This window comes from Lontra canadensis, unplaced genomic scaffold (genome assembly GCF_010015895.1).
Source record: "Lontra canadensis isolate GAN:19392208 unplaced genomic scaffold, GSC_riverotter_1.0 scaffold1, whole genome shotgun sequence".
Lineage (NCBI taxonomy): Eukaryota > Metazoa > Chordata > Mammalia > Carnivora > Mustelidae > Lontra > Lontra canadensis.
This window is the reverse complement of record NW_022630995.1, coordinates 15,400,062-15,424,768: the sequence shown is the minus strand read 5'-3', so window position 1 is coordinate 15,424,768 and position 24,707 is coordinate 15,400,062. Positions and strand designations below refer to the sequence as shown.

The 24,707-nt window shown below is 32.7% G+C and overlaps 1 protein-coding gene across 1 annotated transcript in view; it reads right to left on the bottom strand.

Annotated features, from left to right (window-relative positions):
• The window catches only part of LOC116869697 (putative uncharacterized protein YKL083W), a gene marked incomplete at both ends in the record, with an annotated part of 153,709 nt that overhangs the window by 106,235 nt on the left and 22,767 nt on the right, over nucleotides 1–24,707 (bottom strand). The window contains one exon of the mRNA XM_032861449.1: nucleotides 18,745–18,756. Within this exon, the coding sequence (XP_032717340.1) occupies nucleotides 18,745–18,756 (12 nt within the window). The remainder of the gene's footprint in view (nucleotides 1–18,744; nucleotides 18,757–24,707) is intronic.

The following is a 24,707-nucleotide window of genomic DNA, read 5'->3' as shown; positions in this document are numbered from 1 at the left end:
ATGACTAGAAAGTGTTGTACCTTTAAGACGCAATGGATATGAATGACTTGTTTAGCATATGTTATATCTATTTTATACCAACTGTTCTTGTTTCCTGAGGTAAGGATAAGCCATAGAAAATAAGCTTAAAGTCTCTGGCAGTCCATTCAGAGAAAAAATAAATAAATAAAACAAAAAATGTGGTTTGTTGAATTCTCCTGAAGCTATTTATCTAGCTCTATTGCTGTACAAATACTAACTTCTATTTTTAGGTACTGTAAGAAATAAGACAAAAAGCAAGGTCTTCAGAGACTCATTAGGACCATTAGAAAAATGCTTCTAGCAGCTCCTATCAAAACAGCAGAAATAAATAAACTTTGTTCCTGGGACGTGGATTCACCGTTTCTGCAGCCCCATTGCCAGATGATGTATTACAGTCATTACAGTCACCTCTGTAGGACACTGTGTACACAAAGTGTGAGAGCCACACATCGCAGTTCAGGGTGTTTCCTGATATATGAACCATTTGTCCTTGTCAGATTGTCCAAGGTGAAAGAACAAACTTTAAATATGAACCATTTCTAGGGAGCAAAAATACAGGAAAATAAAATATTTTGTCTAACTTTCTCTTGCCATAAAGTATAAATAATAGTAATAATAATAATACTGCAAAAGAAAATGGAGTAAATGATAAAATACCTTAAAAAGAAGTGTTACTTGTTTCATTTTTTAAAATCACTATTTAATAGAGACATTCCATAATATCAAAACGTCAAAACCTACTATTTGCAGGAGGTTGTGCTTAGTAATAAAGAAAAATGCTCTATAGATCTGTATCAAAAAGGACTAAGATAATCTGTGTCAATGGGAAAAAAAAGTTGAAGGAATGTCACATTTATTTCTTTATTCAATTTAGTATTACCTGTGTAACTTAAATAAGTTTATGATTATTTATGAATGGATATTATTGGGTGTTTGTTTTTGAGGAATCCCAGGAAATTCTAGCAGAACTGAATATAGTATTTTTGGCTGCCTTTTACTATTTATATGTAAACTATAAAATATGTTTATATTTTAAAAACTAGTTACTAACTAAATTTTTATTGCAAAATTTTTATTCAGCCTTCTGTTTGTCCTTGAGGAAAACTGTAGCTGTGTCAGCCCATGTCTTTCTGTTCTAGAATAGGAACAGAAATGATGTTTCTGTTATTTATTATATAGAATATATTTCTATATATTATATATCTATATATATTTATATATATAAATATATATAATAGGTTTTATATATGTATCTAAATATATATTTCTATATATTATATATCTATATTATATAGAAATATATTTCTATATAATAATATAAATATATAATATGTATATATGTATATATGTTATAATATTATAGTCAGATTTTTATTACACTCACTAATCTCTTTTTATTTGTTTTCTATAACTTCTTGGAGTAAATAATATTAATGTAATGGATTTGTTTCTTTAGATTGTCATTTAACTTGTCCATATCAAAGAATGGTGGTGGCTTAAGTCAGTGTCTAGCAAAGAAACTGTAAATATACTATGTAATTCAATAAAGGGCAAGTAAGAAAAGGATTAGTGAGTGGGCATATATGCTCCTAAGAGAGGCTCCTCTGAGAGAGAAGAAAGAGAAGTGGATCCAAGAGCCAAGAGAAAAATGCCTACCACAATAGCAAATAGCACTCTTTACATGGCAGGTTAATTTAATGATCAGCTGGAAGAATTTACATTTCCAGAAAACTTCCTAAACCAAATCAGGAAAGAAGTGTGCCATTTGATCAAATTTTTGTTGTGAAGTAAAACTTAATCTTACTATAGTGAAAATAAACAGGTGATTCTATCAAAAGATAGATTTTAAGTGGGCCTTGCCATCAAATTGATCAATATTAATAAAACACACACCTATGCACACACACACACTTGGACAATAACACACACATATGCTCACACTTCCAACCACAGTTCCTAGTTTTGTTCAATCTACTGATGTTTTATAGGACCTCTAAGAACAATTAAATTTACAAAGTATTATTTGGATTTGCTAATGTGAAGAATTTTTGTATGTCCCTGAAAAAGGAGTGTCCGGGTGGCTCAGTGTGTTAAGTGTTTGCCTTGGGCTCTATTCATGATCCCAGAGTCCCCCAGGACTCTAGCATCAGGCTCCCTGCTCAATGGGGAGTCTGCTTCTCTCTCTGCCTGCTGCTCCCTTTCTTGTGTGCTCTCCCCACCACCCACCCCCACAAATAAATAAGTAAAATAAAAGTACAACTGCTTTTTTGGGGGAAGCATTCAATTTAGTGGAGTCAGCAGAAAGAATCATTATATAATGGAAGATAGTTTGAACTAAATATTTGTGAGGTGACTTACAACTCTAGGATTCTTTAAGTGAGAGTATCTACACTATAATAATATTTGTAATATTAATTATTAATTATTAATATTAATGATATATAATATTATATAATATATAATGTCATATATTATATAATATATAATAATGTAATAAAATAATAATATTGGTAATAGTTCGTCCTCAGCATCAGTGTTACTTAGAGACTCCACAGAAGTGCCTGTGATATGATTGCAGTGTGTAAATTTAGAAGGATAAATTCTCACTGGCTGATAATTTGAAGGAATTTTGAGGTAAACAAGAGCACTGGATTTTTCTTTTGCTACTGAAATAGTATTTTAAACATACATTTTTCCCTTTTTTTTATCTTGAGTTTACTCAAGTTGGAGATCCTGTATTTGCTTTTGGCCAAAATATTTGTCAATGTCTTTAAAGGTCACGATGAGATATTGGTTACAAAGAAATGATCATTTGCTGCCATTAGCATTTACAGGGCTAACACTGGAAATTCTGCTCTTAGGGCTTATTTTTTACAATCATTTGTTAAGACATGTGAGGACAAAATAATTTTCGATTACCCATTGAAGTGAGAAGCAAAAAAGCCAAGAATGAGAAAAGGTAACAAAGAATAATTACTTATTTTGCAGTTCTTATAATAATTCTAAACAGCTAATCCTTTTTGCTAGTTATAGACCTCAACCTTTCATTGTACTTGTGAAAGTCTGTACCTGACTTGAAAAATAAGCCATACTGGATTAATTTGAATTAATCAAGCATCATCATTTAAAATGTTCCACATATTTAATATATCGACACAATTATGAGATAATTTATTCTCTCATTTTCCTCAAAATATTTTCAGACTGTCATATGGTTTACTTTCAATGTATACTTTATCAGTACTAAAATAATAAACAACAAATTCACTAAAAATATGAAAATATAATTGAAAACTAAAACAAAACAGAATGCAGGTATGAAATAGATATAAATAAAATATATTAAGACTATCTATTGGTCTGTATAACACTAGGTTCTCATAAGTAACTCATTACATATGGAACAGTGTTTAAATAAAATAACAATTCATTTTCATGCTCTTATTCTGTAAAAAAGTTGGTACTAGGCTAAGTTATTTAGTACGCCACATAACAACTTCTCAGAATTATGTATCACAAATATTTTTGCATCTGATACTAGTCAATGAAGCTGATGTTATTTATTTTATATTTTCCCAGATTTTCAGGAAGCTCGGACATATATTTGAGATTTGCTTATAGTATGTTTAGCTAGTCCATAAATATAATCCCGGGAATCTCCCCTACATGGGTATTTTTTTAATCTTTGTTTAAATGGGTTTGGGTGTATATTTTACTGCAAATACTTAAATCTTTTATAGATTACACAGTACAGAAACAAACAAAGGACATTTATAAAAAGTATATAAACAATGTCCCTAAGGTGGCCAGAACCAGGGTTTTGCTGGAAGTGCTCCTGTAAAATTACTTAGTCTTTTACTACCTCTTTATCTCCAGTACCTAACACTTCATACGGTATGCCCCACCCTTATTGTAATTATGTGTGCACTTCAGTACAACAGTAGTATTCTATCCTTCTCTTTTGATATAAAAAGGAAGAAAATAGGTTTTAACTAATTTTGAAAAATACGTAAATTAAAATCCTAAAAAACGGAAATACACTGATACTCAGGTTAATGGCAATAACAGCAATAATAGCACTCATACAGCACTTGTATCTCTCTTTATAGAAATTTCAGTGCTTCCCTTCTCTTCACAATAAAGACCATAATGGCACAAATCAAATAAAAGGAGCCTTTTAGTATCAAACCTGTCAAAAACAGTGACACGTTTTAATTTGTTGCCATTGTTGTCAAATGAGATTAGAATCCTTGTCTAAGAGAATCTTATTCCAGGTGTATGACCTTCAACCTCATCTGTAACCCACCCTGTTCTTAAACTAAATTCTCTGAAATAGTTCTCTAAGTTGACAAAGGTTACTGCTTGCATTTTACTTTGAGAGTAAATATAACTATTTGGGTGAAGAAGAACCTGACATAGTCTGTACCAATCAAGCTTGCTTTGGTTCCAATAGCACAACTGGAGGCTGTTGGAAATCCCCCCACCCCATCCCTGTGCAGAATAATTAAGGCTGAGATTGGTTTGAATTCTTTTATAATTATCCCTCTCACCATGCATTTGGGCTTGAGAACTTAATTACAACCATTTCCATGCCTATAATGCAGAAATGATCTCTCTGTTACATACAGTTTGACAAGTCTTAGAAAGATGTTAGATGATGGTTCCTGGCTATATATATTCCCTCCCCTTGACAGTAGCTGAATGTCTATGAAGCAATTTTTAATGTTCCAGAAAGTATCTCAATAATTTCTACATAAGCACAAAGGAGAAACAGGTGAAACTATTCAAAGACTAGACTTTTATTACAAAGATGCTTAACATAAGTCTGACAGTCTTTGAAAATCATCACAAATGTTATTGCTGAATGTATAGCAATTTGCAGTTTTGAAATAGGTACCTTTCCTTTACTTCTAAATGCAGGAAAATTTATTTTAACAACTTTCTTCTCCCTATAAAGTTGCATTAAAACTTACTGTAAGACAATTTAGTTTCAGAATAAACACCAAATCCCTAAAACCCTGAAATTTTTATTGCAAAAAATATAGGTTAAAAAAAGATTGAATAGTACTTGTAATTATAAAGCCATATGGTTCAGGATAAGAAATAATACCTTTAATGCATTTTTCCTTAAAAGGACTGCCACGTTATGATATGCTGACCTGACATCATGTTTTAACGATGTTTTTGGATTTTGACAATGATTTTTATTTGACATACTGTATTTATGTAAGAATTTGTTTATGGAGACTGGAAATCTAACAGAATGGATTAAGCTTAAAATATAACTTATTGATTTATATATATTTAAATGACAATATTACTGCAGGAAAATTGTCAATTTTTGAAGTCCTTCTTCCAAGCCTCTACAACTTTTATTTCTGTTATCACACCCCCTGGGCTAAGGATTTATAATGTGATTAATTTTTTTCAGGGTCCCTCTTTTTTTTACTTTCTTCCCTCTGAACTGTGCAAAGTCTGTTTAATTTATAGTTTTATAACTACAACAGAATTCTTTTTAAGTGTAAATGGAATATCAACATATTACTTCTAGAAAAACTCTCAACTTCCTAGAACCATCCAGGAAGGAAAATGTCATAATTTAAACACTTGGCCAGAAATCTTAGGGTTACTTTGAAGTATTTATGATGTCAATGTAATTTTGTCATAAATGAACATAGAGGAATAAGTAGTCTCCATTCAAAATACAACATTCCTATATTTTTAGGATTGCTTTGAGGCCACACATGAACTCCATTTCATCCCAGCAATACAATTGCACTTCATTCAAAATTAATTCTTTAGTCATTTTTTTAAATAACTGAATGATCTTTCAGAGTCATGAAGATTTACCAAGTGAACCACCTTGCCAACAAAACTGATGAGCGGCTGTCTGAAATACTTGGGCAATGAACTGGTTAATATGTGTATATACTTTAAGAGAATTAAGTGATGAATCTAAAAAGACAAAGATGTATGAAGAAGGTAGTTTATATATAGTACTAGAAATAGTCACGGTGGGATCACTGTGGTAATAACACAGTAGTTCAAAAAGGGGAAAATGAGAGACATGCAGCAGTCATGTCTCCATACAGCCAGGCAGACGTCAGGAAGTGGCCCTGTTTAACAACCATGAAATGTGTGTGGAGTAGGACTGTCCACTCCCAAGGTACTTCTTCATTCTCTGCTCTACTTTCTGAGCTGTGTGTCCCACCCTCTGAGTCATTGGTGCTCTGAAACAATTTCATACTTCGAGAATATTTTGCCAGCTAGAGAAATTCAAAGGAGAAATAACTTTAGTTTTCAACCAAGTCCTTAAGTAAAAATATTTCCCTCAATTTCCTTTGGAACTGGACAGTTCCCTCCTTGATACATTTCTGTGCTCCCAACTTTTATCAGAAACAATTAAAATAGACATTTGGCATTTTTTACACGCTGCCTGGAAGTCTCCATAACCACTTCCACAGGCTCATTAGCTATATGTTCAAATTCACCTTACCATAGGCAACAGTGTTGCAAATATCCTGCCACTTTATAACAGGTGTCACTTTTTCTTAGGATTCTGTAATTTCCTCACTGACTTTGAAGCTTCCAGTAACAGTGCCCTTGCTGCTCTCAGGCTTTTTCCATTTTTCAATCTAGAATAAGTAACAAATATTTGAAATCTGGTACAATTTTTAAAAATGTAGAAGTAGGTAACGGAGAAACCACTACATCTTATGGCTTACATTTGCAGGCAGACTTCCAGTGCACACAGCCTGTAGCAAAAACCCAAGTATACATTTTTTGTTGTTGTTGAAAGATTGCTATTTGCCTTAAGTTCTCTAACCAGTAATTTAATTTTAGCTAGAGACTCTCCAGCCTCTGGCTAGTACTGACTTGTAAATGCTTTCATTACTTTAAGAAGCAATCTTAATTTTCCTCTTCAAAATATTTTCCAAAACATGGATTATAGGTGAAGGTAAAATAAAATAAGGATAAACACAAGAGGAATATTTTTAGACCATTAACATTTGAAAACAGTATATAGGTTTCCACATAAATATTTCCATTCCACTTGAGTATGGTTTACATTATTATTATTTGCAAATGTCATTTTTCATCATTTATTCAAATCAGGATTCTTCTATAGTGGACCCTATTCCATATCAAAGCACTAGACAAGACAGAAGATTGGCCTGGCCATAACTTGAGAGCTTCCTCTGTTAACATATTGACCTTTAAGAATTCACGTGCAAGTATAGATTTCCAACTTTCCCCCAGTTTCTGAAACTACTCTGCGCACCCATTAATTCATGAAACATTTTAACCTAGCCTAGCAATACCATCATGACATGAATTTCTTCTTATCATGTTTAGATAACACAACTAATTATTTCTTTAAAAATTTTTTTAAAGATTTTATTTATTTATTTGACAGAGGGAGAAAGATCACAAGTAGGCAGAGAGGCAGGCAGAGAGAGAGGGGGAAGTAGACTCTCTGCTAGCAGAGAGCCAGATTCGAGGCTTGATCCCAGGACCCTGAGATCATGACCTGAGTCAAAGAGCAGAGGCTTAGCCCACTGAGCCACCCCGGTGCCCCACAGCTGATTATTTCAAACTTCATCCTTCAATCCTCTGAACTTCCTTTTCTCTTTCCATAATTTTAGTGATGGAATTTGAAGACACCTGAAACTATAACATTATAACGCTTTCTAATGTGATTTTTTTCCTTCTGAATCGCTATTTATCAATTAAGTTAGAACCAAAGCAAAGTCCCAAAATCTCCTAATTTTTCCCATTTTTAAGCTTAATTCTGTAAAAATCAATACTTATTAACTCTTCTGTTTCATTAGTTAAAAGAGTTCTTATTTAATTAAGCTATAATACATTATATTATTTTGGTGTATAGTTTTTGATTTCTTGAGATTAATAGCTACATCATTTATTTTTAGGATTTTTCTTTTTAATAATAAAGTGTAAGTGTTCAAATTTTTCCTGAGTGAAACTTAGAAGTGTCCCAAAAATTTAGGGGTGAAATAAATTTATTGCTTTTTTCATAGTAGTTGATCATTTCATTTTTTATGACTTCTTTATCCTAAAGATTTAAAATATCTCTTAATTTCAAGTTGCTTGCTTTGACTTCCAGGGATCATCCATTCTGAAGTCCCTTTTATATATATAATGGCCACAGAAGCAAATATTTCAGACCCTGGTACAAGGCCAACTACATGAGCACACAACTTATATTCAGAGAGATCTCATGTTTGGTTTAATGTTCAACTATTGCTGTCTTGAAATTCCTAATTCTGAATGAGGCCCTAAATTTTCATATGAGGGGCTTAATACCTCACTTTGAATTAGAACTACACCTATCTGGTTGAATTTCTCTCGTTCTCTGAACTAAGTGATTTCTTGTTCCATCTGCAAAGGGGAGTGTAACTCCAGCACCCACTCTTTCTCACTGGGTGTCTTCTTGCAAGCAAACATCTATACATCTCATAATCTCAATATAAAACATTAATTGACAATTAACTGGCAGAGGATATTAAAGAAACATTATCTAATCCTTTCTTTTCCTTGGCTTTTATTAAAACTCACAAGTATCCAAACATATTTCAGTTGCTATATAATTACACTCAGATTAAATTGTTTCTAAAATCTTTTAATTTCCCTATGCCAATTAATGTTATATAAATGCTGTTGAGTCTCTAGCAAAACTGAATTGACCTACCATTTGATCCTTAAAGTTTGCTATCAGTCTAATAGTTAGGAGTATTTATGCCATGTAATATTTTGATTATATCAATTTACTATGAATTAATTTACCTAATTTATCATTTTGGTTTAAAAGTAGCTTTTACAAGAAACCCCTGGCTGGTCCCACAGAACCATCTACATTAAAGGAAATATAATACTGAAAATATCTTATGAATGCAAATTAAGCCTGAAGATAAATGACTACATATCCATATTTACTGGCTCTTTCTAACAGATGTTTGATTTTTAAAACAAATTTGTGTTGCAAAGTAACCTAAAAATAATTTAAAATATACTCTTAGTGTCCACTACTCAGGGTAGCAGCAAAACCTTAAAATAAGGAAAGAAATATGTAGCAATGAGATCTCAAAATTGTAAGTTATATAGTAACTAATCTTTGAATTACTTGGTAATATCAAGTATAATTATCAAGTAATTTGTAGGAACATGTAATTCCCTTGTAATTATAGAGCTATTACCGATGCCCTACAAAATAGGACGCTAGTACAGCCTTACCAATCTAGGATTATTGCCTTTTTTAAACATTCACTGACTGAGATATTCATGAATGAAACATCTGACTTCTAAGTGAAAAGCTCCAGATGCATTATGTACAATAGCCATTCTTTCAATCAAAAGTATGGTTTATTCTCATTAGATGTAAAGAGGAATCCCTCCCATCATTGACTATAAAAACATTTGAATTGCTATTCTCCATGTGTAATTATTATATGAAAAATGGTATAAATACACAAAAATGGTTTATAATCTTATATTTAGTCTTAACTTCTCAAACTCTGCTTTGAGTACAGTGTCATAATTCTCTCTCATCAAAGAATATTTGAGACTGAGTGATCCAGTGTATTTTGGTGGAAATCTGCAAACAAATGAATAAATTTTCAATAAGTGCTTTCAATAGAAATAACAATATAACGTAACATGAAGTAAAACTGTAAATTATGGCATTTTTGAAATTAACGAAAACACAAGCAGACAAAAGTTCTGTCTGTAAGATTTATTTTTGTGTGTTTGCCATCTTTTCACTGAGAGCATAGCCTATCGTAGTCCCTGGAATTATGTGGGCAACAGGGCTCTATGACTCATTTATTCACATGTCTGGGCAGTAAAACTACATGATTGTGGTTATTGAGATTGGAAGTCACTCAATCCATCCAGAACTATTGTAATGTTAGCTAATGATCTCATTTCTATGATTCTCAAGTCTCTTTTCTTTGGTAAATAGGGATTTTACTTATTTTTTTTAATGAGATCAATGTATATTTAAAAAATGATTCAGGTCTTTGAATCTGACCTACCACATTGTTATAACTAGAAGTCTCTATTTGTCCTCTATGCTTAAATGGTGTACAAAAACAAATTTAAAAAATCCTCTAACCCAGTTGATTCCCTAACCAATAATTACTACTTAACCAGACTCTTTTAAATATTGTTTACATCTTCATTATTTGACCTTTAATATAAGACATTTGATAAAAAATTTATTTATTTTTTTAATTGAATTTTATTTCAGAACTTCTGCTAGGTTTTTTTTTTTTTTAATCCTTCATTAATACTTGAGTTTTTAATTTTATTTTACTTATGAATTTTTATTTTTCTTGAAATGTATTAGAGATACAACTGTGTAAATTTAAGATGTACATGTTAATTTAATGCACTTATATACTATAATGTGATTGCCATTGTAGGAATTATACCTCTATCACATCACATAAGTTTCATTTCTCTTTTTTTCTTTTTTGTGGCAATGATTAAGTCTTTTAGCAAGTTTGATGATTATAATACAATAATATTGTCTATATTCACTTTCATGTGTATAAGAACTCCAGACTTACATGTCTATTAGTCGTAAGTTTGTACCCTTAATATTTCTGCTAGAGTTTTGAAGGACTGATTAAAAAAAAATAAATAAAGAAAGGAAGGAAAAGCTGTCTTTACCTTGAAGAATTGAAGATTGGAGAACAATTAAAGAATGGTACATTCAATAGGCTTTAATTGTAATGATCTAAAATGTTTATTTATAGTCTACATTCAAGTAATATTTTTTTTGTTATTTTATACCAATTTTTCAGTGAACACTGTCTTATTATAATCATTATTGTTATTTCTGAATTTCAGTTCACATAATGTAAGATCAGTGAAGCAAATTACAAGACCTGAGATTTTTTCATAGTAAAAAATAATCATCAACATGGAATGTATGAAGCAGATACAACAGTAGCAAAGATATGTTACTTGCCCCTGTTGTTAGATTAAAGATTAAAGAAAGTGAGGACCGGTGAATCGTTAAATAATACGGGTCAGTGACAATGCTAGATGTCGTATGTGGTCTTCTAACTCCCATTCACTTTTCTTTCTACCATATCAAGCTGATTCTAACCTTCAGCTGTATTTAAAGTTAGCTTTTACTTATTTTAAGATAGCTTTTCAATTATTTATGCCGATTGATTACAGTAACACAAGATTTAGAAGTAGAGGGACAGAAACACTGTGGATGATATTCTACTCAGGCCACAATAAATTATTATCCTGACTATGTCCTATTCTTTTTGATTTTTCCAAATATTTATAATTCTGTAAGATTAATTTTACATAAGTGTCAGAATTTATTTACCTTTTCCCCTTCAGGAAGAGAAAGATTATACACATCTAATACACAAAATGAGATCTGGTAGCCAAATCTGAATGAAATGGGGAATGTTACATGCTTGACCCCCCCATTACTTTATACTATGGTTTCTTTTCATTTGCACTAAAATATATTATGCAAATTATAGTTAACATAATTTATAGTATTTGAAAATACTTGTTTAAAATATGTGTGCAGATTATTTACATTTTATTTAATTTCACCAGGGGTTATACATTTTCACATAAAGGTCATAGAACATTAATTGTGACATTTTTCAAATTATCAGCCTAATGAAGTGGAGAGTGTGTTACATTGAAAATAACAATGCCTGGATTATAACTCTAGTTCTAAAACTAGTATGCATGTGAATTTTGAGATGCTATTTAACCTAGTCTTTCTCTCACTTCTGCAAAACAATTCCCATTCTCACTCTAAACCATTTGAAAAATGATAAAATTGGACAAAATGACCTATAAGGTTCCAAGTCTAATGTGCTATGATTTTAATGCATGTTCATGTAGTACATTTCTACGCAGCTAAGATACATTGGTATTCAGTGTGCTACAAGGTTCCCAATTCTTATTTATAAGACATAGATTCAGGGTAATGTAGTGTGGCAGGAAATACATAATAAATACATGAATGAATAATGCAGAGTCCTTGATCCTTAACCCTTGCCAACATCTCTCATTAATTGAATGGCTAATTTTGAAGTAAGCAACAAATACAGTATCTGGTTCATTCAATTTAACTTTTAAATGAAGAGGCTCCTACTGAGAACTTAAAATAAAACAATTTATTACCTAAAACAAAGCATTATGTCCACAACCTTCAGATCTTACCTTAAAAAAAAAATCTTGCTATGTTCATTTAGGGGAAATCTAGATCATATTTATATCCCATTCCAATTTAAACCTTTACTACTATTCTCAACCATCACACAACCATAAAAAGAACAAAAGGCAGGGCTTATCAGTGAAACACATAAATGTTTTCTCAAAGTGAGGTACGAAATAAAATAAAACAAATTTGTACAAATAATATTATCTCTGGGGTTGAGTAGTTAAGAAATGCACTTTTTTTCTGATTTAATAAAGCATTTAATCAGTAAAAAGTACTGACAAATGTCTTAATACAGGCTATTTAGAGATTATGCAGTTTGTTTTCTCAGTTCAGGCAGACTATGAAATTTTAATTTTTAGCTGAAACTCTGGAATTATAGCTTCACCCTTTATTCCTCCTATTTCATCCACTTAAATGTAATCTATAAAGCAAAGCTATATCATTTCATAGAGAAAGCTTTTACTGTGTATCCCCAAATGATACTACTCTTAGTGTCTCTAGTTAAATGTAAATTTCTCTTAATATGTTAGCATGTTCATTATAAGACAGAGAATGGCTGTTTACTTTGATCCCCCCATCAAAATATTCATTCAGAAACAAAACAAACAAAAAAACCCACAAACAACAGAAACAGTTGCCCTGAACTTAAATAACTTTAAGAAAATAACTTTTCTCCATTTCAAAATTTTTATATTTTGTCAAATTATAAGAACTTTATATACGCTAAATAAAGTTATTTTATTAAATATCTTATAAATATTTTTCATGGTTTGTGTTTTGTCTACTCATTTTCTCACTGTCTTTTTTAAATAATTTTTTTAGTCAGGATCGTTTTAGATTTTTTAAAATATTTATTTATTTATTTGAGAGAGAGATACATGTATACTTGTTATAGTTAATGAACCAATACTGATATATTATGACTAATGAAATCCATTCTTTATTCAGATTTCCTTAATTTTCACCTAGCATCTTTTTTCTCTCTAGGAATCCCATTGAGGGTATCACATTACATTTAGTTGCCATGTCTCAAAGCTAAGGCTCCTCTTGACTGTTGAAGTACCTCAGAATTTTCTTTTGATGACTTTCACAGTTTTGAGGAGTGCTCATCAGGGACTTTGTAGAACATACCTCAGTTATGATGATTTTCTCATGATTTGCCTTGTTCTACATTTTTGGATGCAAGATCACAGAAGGAAAGCGCCATTCTTACCTCATATTAGAGTACATGTCATCAATATGATTTACCACTATTAATATTGACCCTCCTAGCTTGAGGAAGTATTTGTCAGGTTTCTTGACTGCGAAGTTATTCTCTTTCCCTTCCTCCACATACTATACTCTTAAGAAGGAAGTCATTATGTGCAGCTCACACAGCACAGACACTAATAAGGGCAGATTATCTCTACAGATATCTTTGAATATCTATATATATGTATTACTTATAATTCATTTCCTTTGGAGAGATTCCTTTGTTTCTTCCATTTATCATATGATTGTGGTAAAAAATATGTAACATAAATTTTACCCTTTTAACCATATTTAAATGCCATGAGCTCAGTGACATCAAGGACATTCATGCTGCTATGTAACCACCACTGCAACCATCTCGGGAACTTTTCTTTATCTTCCTAATCTGAATTTGCATACATATGTTGAATGGTTTAACATCGAATCTCAATTCTCCTTTCTTTATCTTCTGGCAACGACCATTCTGCTTTTTCTCTCTATGAATTTGACTATTCTAAGTACATGATATAAATGGAGTTATGTAGTATTTGTCTTTTTGTGACTACTTTATTTCACCTAGTGTAATATCTTCAGGTTTAATCCATATTGTGTCATTTGTCAGAATTTTCTTCCTTTTTAAGATGAGTAATATTCCATTGCACATTTATACCACATTGTTGCTTAGCTATTTATCTCTTGATGGACAGTTAGGTTGCTTCTACCTTTTGGCTATTGTGAATAATGTTGCTATGAACATGGGTGTACAGATATCTGTTTGAATCCCTTCTTTTGATTCTTTTGAATATATACCCAGAAGTATAATAACTAGTAGTTTAGTTTGTTTGTTTTTGAGAAATCACCATACCATTTTCCATGGTGGTTGTACTATTTATGTTCTCACCAGCTGTACAATTTTATGTTCCCAAATTGGATAGAGTTCCAATTTCTCCTTATTTTCTGTAATGCTGGTTTTCTTTTTCTTTATAGTCTAATGGATGTGAATTGGTATCCCATGGTGGTTTTGATTTGTATTTTCCTCATTTCCTTAATGATTAGTCATGTTGAACATCCTTTCATGTCCTTATTGGCCCTCTGTATATTTTCTTTGGAGAAATGTCTCTTTAAGTCCTTTGCTCATTTTAAATCAAGCTTTTAGGACTTCTTTATATATTCTAGTCATTAGTCCTTTCTCATATATAAAATTTGAAAATATATTCTCCCTTTTGCTAAATTGCCTTTTTATTTTATTGATAGTGTCTTTTGATGCACAAAACTTTTTTTTCAATGTTGATGAAGTCAGTTTAACAAATTTTTCTATTTTTGCTTCCTGTCCATTTAGTGTCATAGCCAAGAAATCATTCCCAAGTCCAATGTCATAAAGCTTCCCTCCATCTTTTCTTCTAAGAATTTTATAGTTTTAACACTTGTGTTTATGGCTTTGATCCATTTTGAGTTAATTTTTGTGTATAGTGTAAGAGCCAACTTCATTATTTTGCATGTGGATATTCAGTTTTCCCAATACCTTTTACTGAAAAAAAAAATTGTCTTTTCCCAGTTAAATTGGTGCTCTTGTTGAAAATAACTTGGCCATATACATGAAGGTTTTTTTCTGGGACCTCTCCTCTATTCCATTGATCTATATATGTATTTTTATGTTGAGACTACACTGTTTTGATCATTGTAGCTTAGTATTAAGTCTGAAATCAAGAATTGTGAGACCTACAGCTTTGTTCTTTTCTTAAGATTGTTTTGGCTTTTGGAGCATTTCTTGGGATTCCATACTAATTTTAGTATGGATTTTTCTGTTTCTGCAAAAAATGTTAACATTTTGATAAAAAATTGCATTGAATCTGTAGATCACTTTAGAAAACACTGACATTTTATTAATAATATTAAGTCTCACAATCTGTAAATACTAAATGTCTTTCCATTTATTTGTGTTTTTTGTTTCTTTCAGTGGTGGTTTATAGTTCTCTGTGTGTAAGTCTTTTCCTTCCTTGGATGTTTATTTCTTGATGCTATTGTAAATAAGATTGTTTCATTAATTTCCTTTTCAAGATGATTTTGTTAGTGTAGAGAAATGCAACTAATTTTTATACGTTGAATTCCCATCCTGCAACTTTGCTGAATTTGTTTTAGTTCTAACAGTGGAATCTTTAGTGTTTTCTATTCACAATATCATACCATCTTCAAACAGACATAATTTTACTCCTTTTCCAACTTGGATGCATAGGTTCTATTTTTTTTTTTTTTTGAGTTTTAAAAAAGATAAAATGAGATTCAAAAGTGTTAAGTGAGGGGTACCTGGGTGGCTCAGAGGCTTAAGCCTCTGCCTTTGGCTCAGATCATGATCTCAGGGTCTCAGGGTCCTGGGATAGAGCCTCGCATGGGGCTCTCTGCTCAGTGGGGAGCCTGCTTCCCCCTCTGCCTCTGTCTGCCTTTCTGCATACTTGTGATCTCTCTCTCTCTCTCTCTCTCTCTCTGCGTCAAATTCATAAATAAAATCTTTTAAAAAAAAGTGTTAAGTGATTTGTCTGAGACCACCCACCAACAGGCGTCAGAGTTCCAGGTGGCCCTGGAGATGGAGTATCTTGCACTACACTAAACTGTCCTCTACCATCACCACCCCCTGGTCATGTCATTATAACAGCTGAAACAAGGGGGCAGGCCCTCTCTCAGCTGGCTTCTTGCTGTGGATGTACTGTGAGTCCCTCTTGTCACCTTACCTTTTTGACTTCAGCTGTGCATCTGACTCAAAAATTTTCAAGGTCCCTGAGAATTATTACAAAAGCACCATGAAATTTATTTGACTTCAAATACATTTGAGAGAGTAGACAAATTCACAGCTCTGTGAATAATGAGGCTCAACTGTATATGCATCTGATTTGAAAAAAAAAAAAAAGTGGATGTTTAATTTTTAAAAATCCATTTGGCTAATAGCATCACACTGATACACTCATTTTTTAAAAACAAATATTCACTAAATTCGTATATGAATCAGGAGGCCTGCTAGGTTTCAGGGAGATAGAAATGAAGATATTATGGCTTCTCATCTCTGGCAGTTCATGATTTAATATGGGAGAAAATTATATTTAAAGTAATCACACAGTGCTATGAGTACACACTTCAGTTGGAATAATTTCAGTTAAGGGGTTCCTGGGTGATTCAGTCAGTTAAGACTCTGCCTTCAGCTCAGGTCATGATGCCAGGGTTCTGGTATTGAGCCCTGCTTTGGACCCTCAGCTTAGCAGGGAGTCTGCTTCTCCCTCTCCCCTGTGCTGTCTCTTGTTCCCTCTCAAATAAATAAGTGGAATATTTATATAAAAAAGAATAATTTCATATAAGAAACTTAAAACCCAACTCAAGTGAATTTGAGCCATAAAGGAATATATTGCTTTACATCATTGAAAACATCCTGAGACTGTTTCGTTTTAAAAGTATGCCTTACTCATCTACCTGCCTCCTTTTCTTGTTATTTGTTTACCTCTGCCTGCTATTGTATCTCTGCTCAGTCCTCAGGATACTTTCATCTTCAGTAGCAAAGTTTCTAGGGCATTTAAATCCTCCCATCTGTACACCAAATGGTTTAAAGCAAGAATATGAAAGATTTCTTCTCACCCTTTGAACTGAAACAGTCTTAAGCTACAAAATGATGACTTCATCACAACAATAACTGTGACCAGAGTATTGACATAGCTCTGAATAATATACAAATTATTATTTGCATATTAATCCATCCCAGGAGATGAAGAAAGGATTGTTCACACCCAACACAGTAGTATAACATATTGTATCATGTTGGAGTTATGCTAAGTGCAACCACCAAGTGCACACTAGTGCTACAATATAGAAGAGGTATAATGTAATTTGAAAGGACAGAGGAGTACAAATAATTGTGCTTTGAAAACTTTACATTTTTCATATAAAAATGTTGAGGTCATAGTAAGGATGTCACCTGCTGGGTTAATCCTCTCAAATGGAAACAAAGAAAGAAACTGCACATAAGAAGAAACATAATGATGGCCATTGTTGAACTTGTATTATTAGGACATTATGTGAAAATAAAATAATTAAAACCTTCACGCTCTATCCAGGCCTGTCTATAAAGGTAGTAGAAACATTGAAGACATTTAAAATGTTCACATTAAATATTTTGTTCTAGTCTAGCTTTGATGTGTTTCTTATTAAGTTCAGATGACATATTAAGGACCATGTACTGTATGTCTGTGAAATGCAGTGTGCATGTTAGGATGATTTGTAAGAAAGGGCATGAGAATATGCCTAATATGTTGCCAAATCTATCTCATTCAGCCATTCATCTTGTTGCCTGGATGAAATAGAGATAGATTGAAAGGTGATGAAAACTAATATATTTAAAGGAGTTGTAAAAATTTAAACAGAATGAATAGGGACAATATAACGGCATAATCATGAAATATAATTAGGTTTTAGTAGACTATTTCTGGATAGTAAGAACATTATAGACTAATATAAGCCTAATAGAACTTTTTATTTCATTCTTTTTAGTTCCTTTTCTTTATTGAGTTCACAATCAAATAGGCAACTAGTTTTTTCTTTTATTAACTAATGAATCCATTTGGCATTTTATACTGCTGTTATCTATCCCAAGATTAAGAAATAGGATGTTGCTTTAAAACAAGAAAATTTTAACTAGTAGGCAATCTGTAGAGGCAGTTTTAAAACCAAAGTAATAGGGGTAGTAGATGATGTTCATTTACTGTTGCATATGATGTAACAATACCTTGTCTTTTCTCAGGATATTTTTTAAGACTACTAACAGACCAAGAGCAAATGTTTAAACATAAAATTAAAAAGAAAAAAAAAACCTTAATTGATGAAACTTTATTGAAATCAGTAGTTCAGTTGCAAAATCACAGTAAAAATGGAATTTGTTGTAATATTATAATTTTGATTTTTTCAAATATTTTATTTGGAAAATTTTCAGATATAAAAGTAGAAAATTACTCTGAACACTCATATATTCATTACGTAGAGTCAACCATTAACAGTTCACTAGACTTGCTTTGTACGCATATCTATCCATTTATCTATCCCTATTTCCATCATTTTTTTTTTGAGGAATTTCAAAGTAAGTTATAGGTGTCCGTAAAGGCTACCCTGAAGATTTCAGCTTATATGTCATTGATTATTTTTTATACTATTTGTTTAAAATTATTTCTAGGGAAAATTTACACACAATAGAAATGCATAAATATTAAGTGTACCATTTCATATGTTTTAACAAATGAATACACCTATCCAAAGCAAACCCCTATCAAGGTAGAGAATTATTATGTTATATTATTATATTATATATTATATTATATTATATTATATTGTATTATTAAGCCAGAGCACTCATTCGTGCTCCTTCCGTAAAACCAGTGAACAGTAAAAGTACATGGGATGAAGTCCAGCTAGACACAGGCCTCCAGGTGTCCTCTCCCAGTGAAGGTACAGGGATGTGCTTCATTGTCCCAGCAAGGATGTATGCTAACACATGGGAATCCGTGTTACCAGTCAGGTAAGCTCACCCAAGCCTTAGTGTCCAAGAATTGTATAAGGGATCAGTCATGATGTCATGAAGTAAGCATGAAAGCACAAAGCACCTGCATGACGAATTTCAGTTATTCAAACTCCAGGCCCCCAGAGCAAATACATGTATTTACGATATATCACATTGGGAGAGTAAATAAATCATTTAATCAGTTTTTGTGCCACATAGCTCATGGTGTCAGACAAACAAAAATGCTTATGTCTGGATGTCAGATTCTATTCTATTTCTCTATTTGTAGGTCTTTTTTTTTTTAAGATTTTATTTATTTATTTGAAAGACAGAGATCACAAGGAGGCAGAGAGGCAGGCAGAGAGTGGGGGGAAGCAGGTTCCCCGCTAAGCAGAGAGCCCGATGTGGGGCTCGATCCTAGGACTCTGGGATCATGACCTGAGCTGAAGGCAGAAGCTTTAACCCACTGAGCCACCCAAGCACCCCTCTATTTGTCAGTCTTTTCTTAATGCCAATACTACACTGTGTTGAGTCCTGAAGCTTTACAGTAAGCCTTGAAATCAATTATTTTTTAACTTTTTAAAATTTAAATTCAGTAGTAAACACATAGCCTATCATTAGTTTCAGATGTAGAGTTCAGAAATTCATCAGTTGCATATAATACCCAGTCCTCATTACATCATGTGTCCTCCTTAATGTCCATCACTCAGTTACCCTATCCACCCACCCTCACCCCCTCAAGCGACCTTCAGTTTGTTTCCTATACTTAAGCGTCTCTTAGGGTTTATCTCCTTCTCTGGTTTTGTCTTGTTTTATTTTTCCCTCCCTTCCCCTATGATCCTCTATTTTGTTTCTTAAATTTCACATGTAAGTGTAATCATATGACAGTTGTCTTTTTCTGGCTGACTTATTTCGTTCAGCATAATTCCTTCCAGTTCTAGCCCCCTTGAGGTAAATGCTAAGATTTCTTCCTTTTTGATGACCAAGTAATATTCTTGTGTGTGTGTGTGTGTGTGTGTGTGTGTGTGTGTGTTTGTGTACACCACATCTTTTTTATCCATTTATCTGTTGTTGGGCATCTGGGCTCTTTCCATAGTTTTGCTATTATGGACATCACTTTTATAAGCATTGAGTGTGCCATTAAGTGTGCTTCTATAAGCAGGTGTGCCTCCAGATCACAACTTTTATATCCTTTGTGTAAATACCTAGTAGTGCTGGATTGTAGGGTAGTTCTATTTTTAACTTTTTGAGGAAGCTCCATACTTGCAAGCAATTATTGTACGTCAATCAACAATGCTTTTCTTTTGCAAAATTGCTTTGAATATTATAGAATTTTGCATTTCCATATAAATTTGAAAGTCACTTCATAAATTTCTCCACAGTCTTTTTTAATGGTTTCCATTTCTCTGTTCTGATTTTGTAACTTTTCATTCATTCCAAACATACTTTTTTTTTTATTATTCAACATAGTCTTTTTAAATTTATATGCTAATTCCAACATCTGGGTTATCTTGGTGTCCATCTCCATTGATTATCTTTTCTCTGAAGAATGAGAACATACTAGTGTTTTTTCACATTGTGAAGTAGTTTAGGATGCACCCTAGAGATTGTAAGTGTTATGTTTGAGAGATTATGGATTCTGTAATGTCCTGGAGTACTTTTCCCCCCCATTTATTCTGCAATTTACTTAGCTGAAATCACACTGCTAAATCTGCCTTTGAATGGTAACTCAATTCTTGGTTGAGTTATTTCATCTTTAAGGGAAATGCTTGGAGTCTACTTCATAAAGACCTTGTTCTAGAAACCTGGACATAGTTCATAACCTCAGTTTGGGTGTCTCCTCCTTTTCTTGTGTCTTCTTGTACAGTGTGTGCTCTCACTTACTATCAGTTGTGGCTGTCCCAAACTTTTTCCTCTGGTCTACCTTTCAAATCAGTAACACAATGCATTTTCTACTGAAGTTTTGGCTACGATTCATGCAACCATTTTGAACTTCCTTCAGTCTAATAGAGTAAATGAGAGGCTTTATTTATTCATGTTACTCATTTTTCCTACTGTAGACTAACTTTCAGAATCTGTCCATTTGGGGTCTTTGGGTAGTCTTTTTTTTTTTTTCCTTTCTTTTACATTTGTTCCAGAGTTTATATTTTCATCTGTAGTGGATCATTCAGAAAGGAGCTAGCTTGGATAATACCAGAAGTCAAATCTCTTTGGGAATTTAGGATTATAAGCAATGAATAATCTGTTTAGATGGCCACTTTTATGTATGCATGTACATATGTATGTATGTACATGCCTTTCTTTATGTAGATTATATACTCTCTAGATCAATCCATGTTGTTGCAAATGTTAAGATTTTATTCTTTTTGTGGATTAGTAATATTCCATTCTGTGTGTGTACCACTTCTCCTTTATCCATTCATTTATCAATGGACAATTGTGTTGCTTCCATAATTGGTTATTATATATAATGCTGCAATAAACATAAGGGAGCATGTATCTTTTTGAATGTATCTTTTTGAATTAGTGGTTTTGTATTCTTTGCATTTTTGTATTCTTTGAGTAAATACCCAGTAGTGGAATTATGGTAATTCTATTTTCAGCTTTTTGAGGAACCTCCATACTATCTTCTGGTGGTTATATCAGTTTGCATTTCCACCAACAATGCATAAGGGTTCCTTTTTCTCCACATTCTTGTCAACACTTGTTTCTTCTGCTTTTGATTTTAGCCATTCTGACATGTGTTAAGTGCTATCTCATTGTAGTTTTTATTTGCATTTCCCTGATGGTTAGTGATGTTGAGGATCTTTTCATGTGTCTGTTGGATATCTGTATGTCTTCTTTGGAGAAATGTTGATTCACATCTTCTGCCCATTTTTTAATTGGATTATCTGGTTTTTGGCATTGAGTTTTATGAATTCTTTATATATATATATATATATAAAATTTAAATTCATTTAATTAACATTTTGTATATTATTAGCTTCAAGGCAGAGGTCAGTGATTCATCATTCTTATATAATACACAGAACTCCTTCCTTAATGTCCACGCTGTTACCCCATCCACCCACCCCCACCCCTCCAGCAACCATCAGTTTGTTTCCTGTGATTAAGGATTTCTTGTGATTTGTCTCCCTCTCTGATTTCTTCTTGTTTTACTTTTCCCACTCTTCTCCCACAATCCCATTTTGTTTCTTAAATTCTGCATATCAGTGAGATCATATGATAACTGTCTTCTCTGACTGACTTATTTCACTTAACATCATACCTTCTAGTTCTATCTACATCATTGCAAATGGCAAGATTTCATTTTTTATGGCTGAATAGTATTCCGTTGTGTGTTGGACATCTGGGGTCTTTCCATAGTTTGGATATTGTGGACATTGCTGCTATAAACACTGGGGTGCAGGTACCCCTTAGTATCATGACATTTGTGATGTTTACTAGGGTAAATCCCTAGTAGTGCAATTTCTTTGTTGTAGGATAGCATTATTTTAAACTTTTTGAGGAACTTCCACACTGTTTTACAGAGTGACTATACCAATTTGCATTCCTACCAACAGCGTAGAAGTGTTCCCCATTCTCCACATCATCACAAACATCTTTCTTTCCTGACTTGTTAATTTTAGCCATTCTAACTGGTGTGAGGTGGTAGGTATCTCAGTATGGTTTCGATTTATATTTCCCTGATGGTGAGTAATGTTGGCATTATTTCATGTACATGTACATATGTCTACTTTGGAGAAATGTCTGTTCATGTCTTCTGGCCATTTCTTAATTGGATTGTTTGTTCTTTGGTTGTTGAGTTTGATAAATTATTTACAGATTTTGGATACTAGCCCTTTATCTGATAAACATTTGCAAATATCTTCTCCAATTCTGTCAGTTTTCTTTTGGTTTTGTTGACTGTTTCCTTTGTTATGGTAAAGTTTTTATCTTGATTAAGTCTCAATAGTTCAGTTTTTCCTTTATTTCCCTTCCCTTGGAGAACTGTCTAGCAAGATGTTGCTGTGGCTGAGGTTGCAGAGGTTGTTGCATATGTTCTCCTCTAGAATTCTGATGGATTCCTGTCTCACATTTAGGTCTTTCATCCATTTTGAGTCTATTTTTGTGTATGGTGTAAAAAATGTTCCAGTTTCATTCTTCTGCGTGTGGCTGTCCAATTTTCCCAATACCATTTGTTGAGGAGACTGTCTTTTTTCCACTATAAATTCTTTTCTGCTTTGTCAAGATTAGTTGACCATAGAATTGAGGGTCCATTTCTGGGTACTCTGTTGTGTTCCATTTATATATGTGTCTGGTTTTGCACTAACACTTTAATATCTTGACAATTACAACCTTTTAATACAGCTTGAAGACTGGAAGTGTGATGCCACAACTCTGGTTTTCTTTTACAACATTCCTTTGGCTATCTGGGACCCTTTCTGGTTCCATAAAATTTTTACAGTTGTTTGTTACAGTTACAGTGGATAATGTTGACAGTATTTTGATAGGAATTGCAATGAATGTATGGATTGCTTTAGGTAGCCTAGACATTTTAACAATACTTACTCTTCCAATCTATGAACATGGAATGTTTTTCCATTTTGTGTCTTCCTCAATTTCTTTCATACGTTTTGTATAGGTTTTGGAATACATTTCCATTACCTCTTTGGTTAGGTGTATTCGTAGGTATCTCATGCTTTTTGGTGCAGTTGTAAATTATATCAATTCCTTGCTTTCTCTTTCCTCTGTCCCATTGTTAGTGTATAGAAATGCAACTGACTTCTGTGCATTGATTTTATGTCCTGCCACTTTGCTGAATTCCTGTATGAGTTCTAGCAATTTTTGAGTGAAGTCTTTCGGTTATCCAACATAGAATATCAAGTCATCTGCAAAGAGTGAAAGTTTAACTTTTTCTTTCCTGATTTGGATGTCATTTATTTATTTATTTTTTGTCTGATTGTTGAGGCTAGGACTTCTAGTACTATGTTGAACAACAGTGGTGTTAGTGAACATCCTTGTCATATTCCTGACTTTAGGGGATAAGCTCTCAGTTTTTCCCTTTGAGGATGATATTTGCTATAGATTTTTCATAGATGGATTTTATGATATTGAGGTATGTACTCTCTATTCCTACCCTGTAAAGAGTTTTAATCAAGAAAGAATGCTGTACCTTGTCAAATGTTTTTTTTTCTGCATATATTGAGAGGATCATATGGTTGTTGTCCTTTCGTTTATTAATGTAATGTCTCACATTGGTTGATTTGTGGATGTTGAGAGGATCAACATCTGATAAACATTTATTGAGAGGATCATATGGTTGTTGTCCTTTCTTTTATTAATGTAATGTCTCACATTGGTTGATTTGTGGATGTCGAACCACCCATGAAGCCCAAGAATAAATCCCAATTGGTCGTGGTAAATAATCCTTTTAATGTACTGTTGAGTCTTAATGTACTATTGGATCCTGTTTAATGTACTGTTCGCTAGTATCTTGGTGAGAATTTTGGTATCCATGTTCATCAGGGATATTGGTCTAATTCTCCTTTTTGGTAGAGTATTTGTCTGATTTGGGGATCAATTAATGCTGGTATCATAGAAACAGTTTGGAAATTCTCCTTCCCTTTTTATTTTCTGAGAGCTTCAGAAGAATAGGTATTAATTCGTCTTTCAATGTTTGGCAGAATTCCCCTTGAAAGCCATCAAGCCCTGGACTCT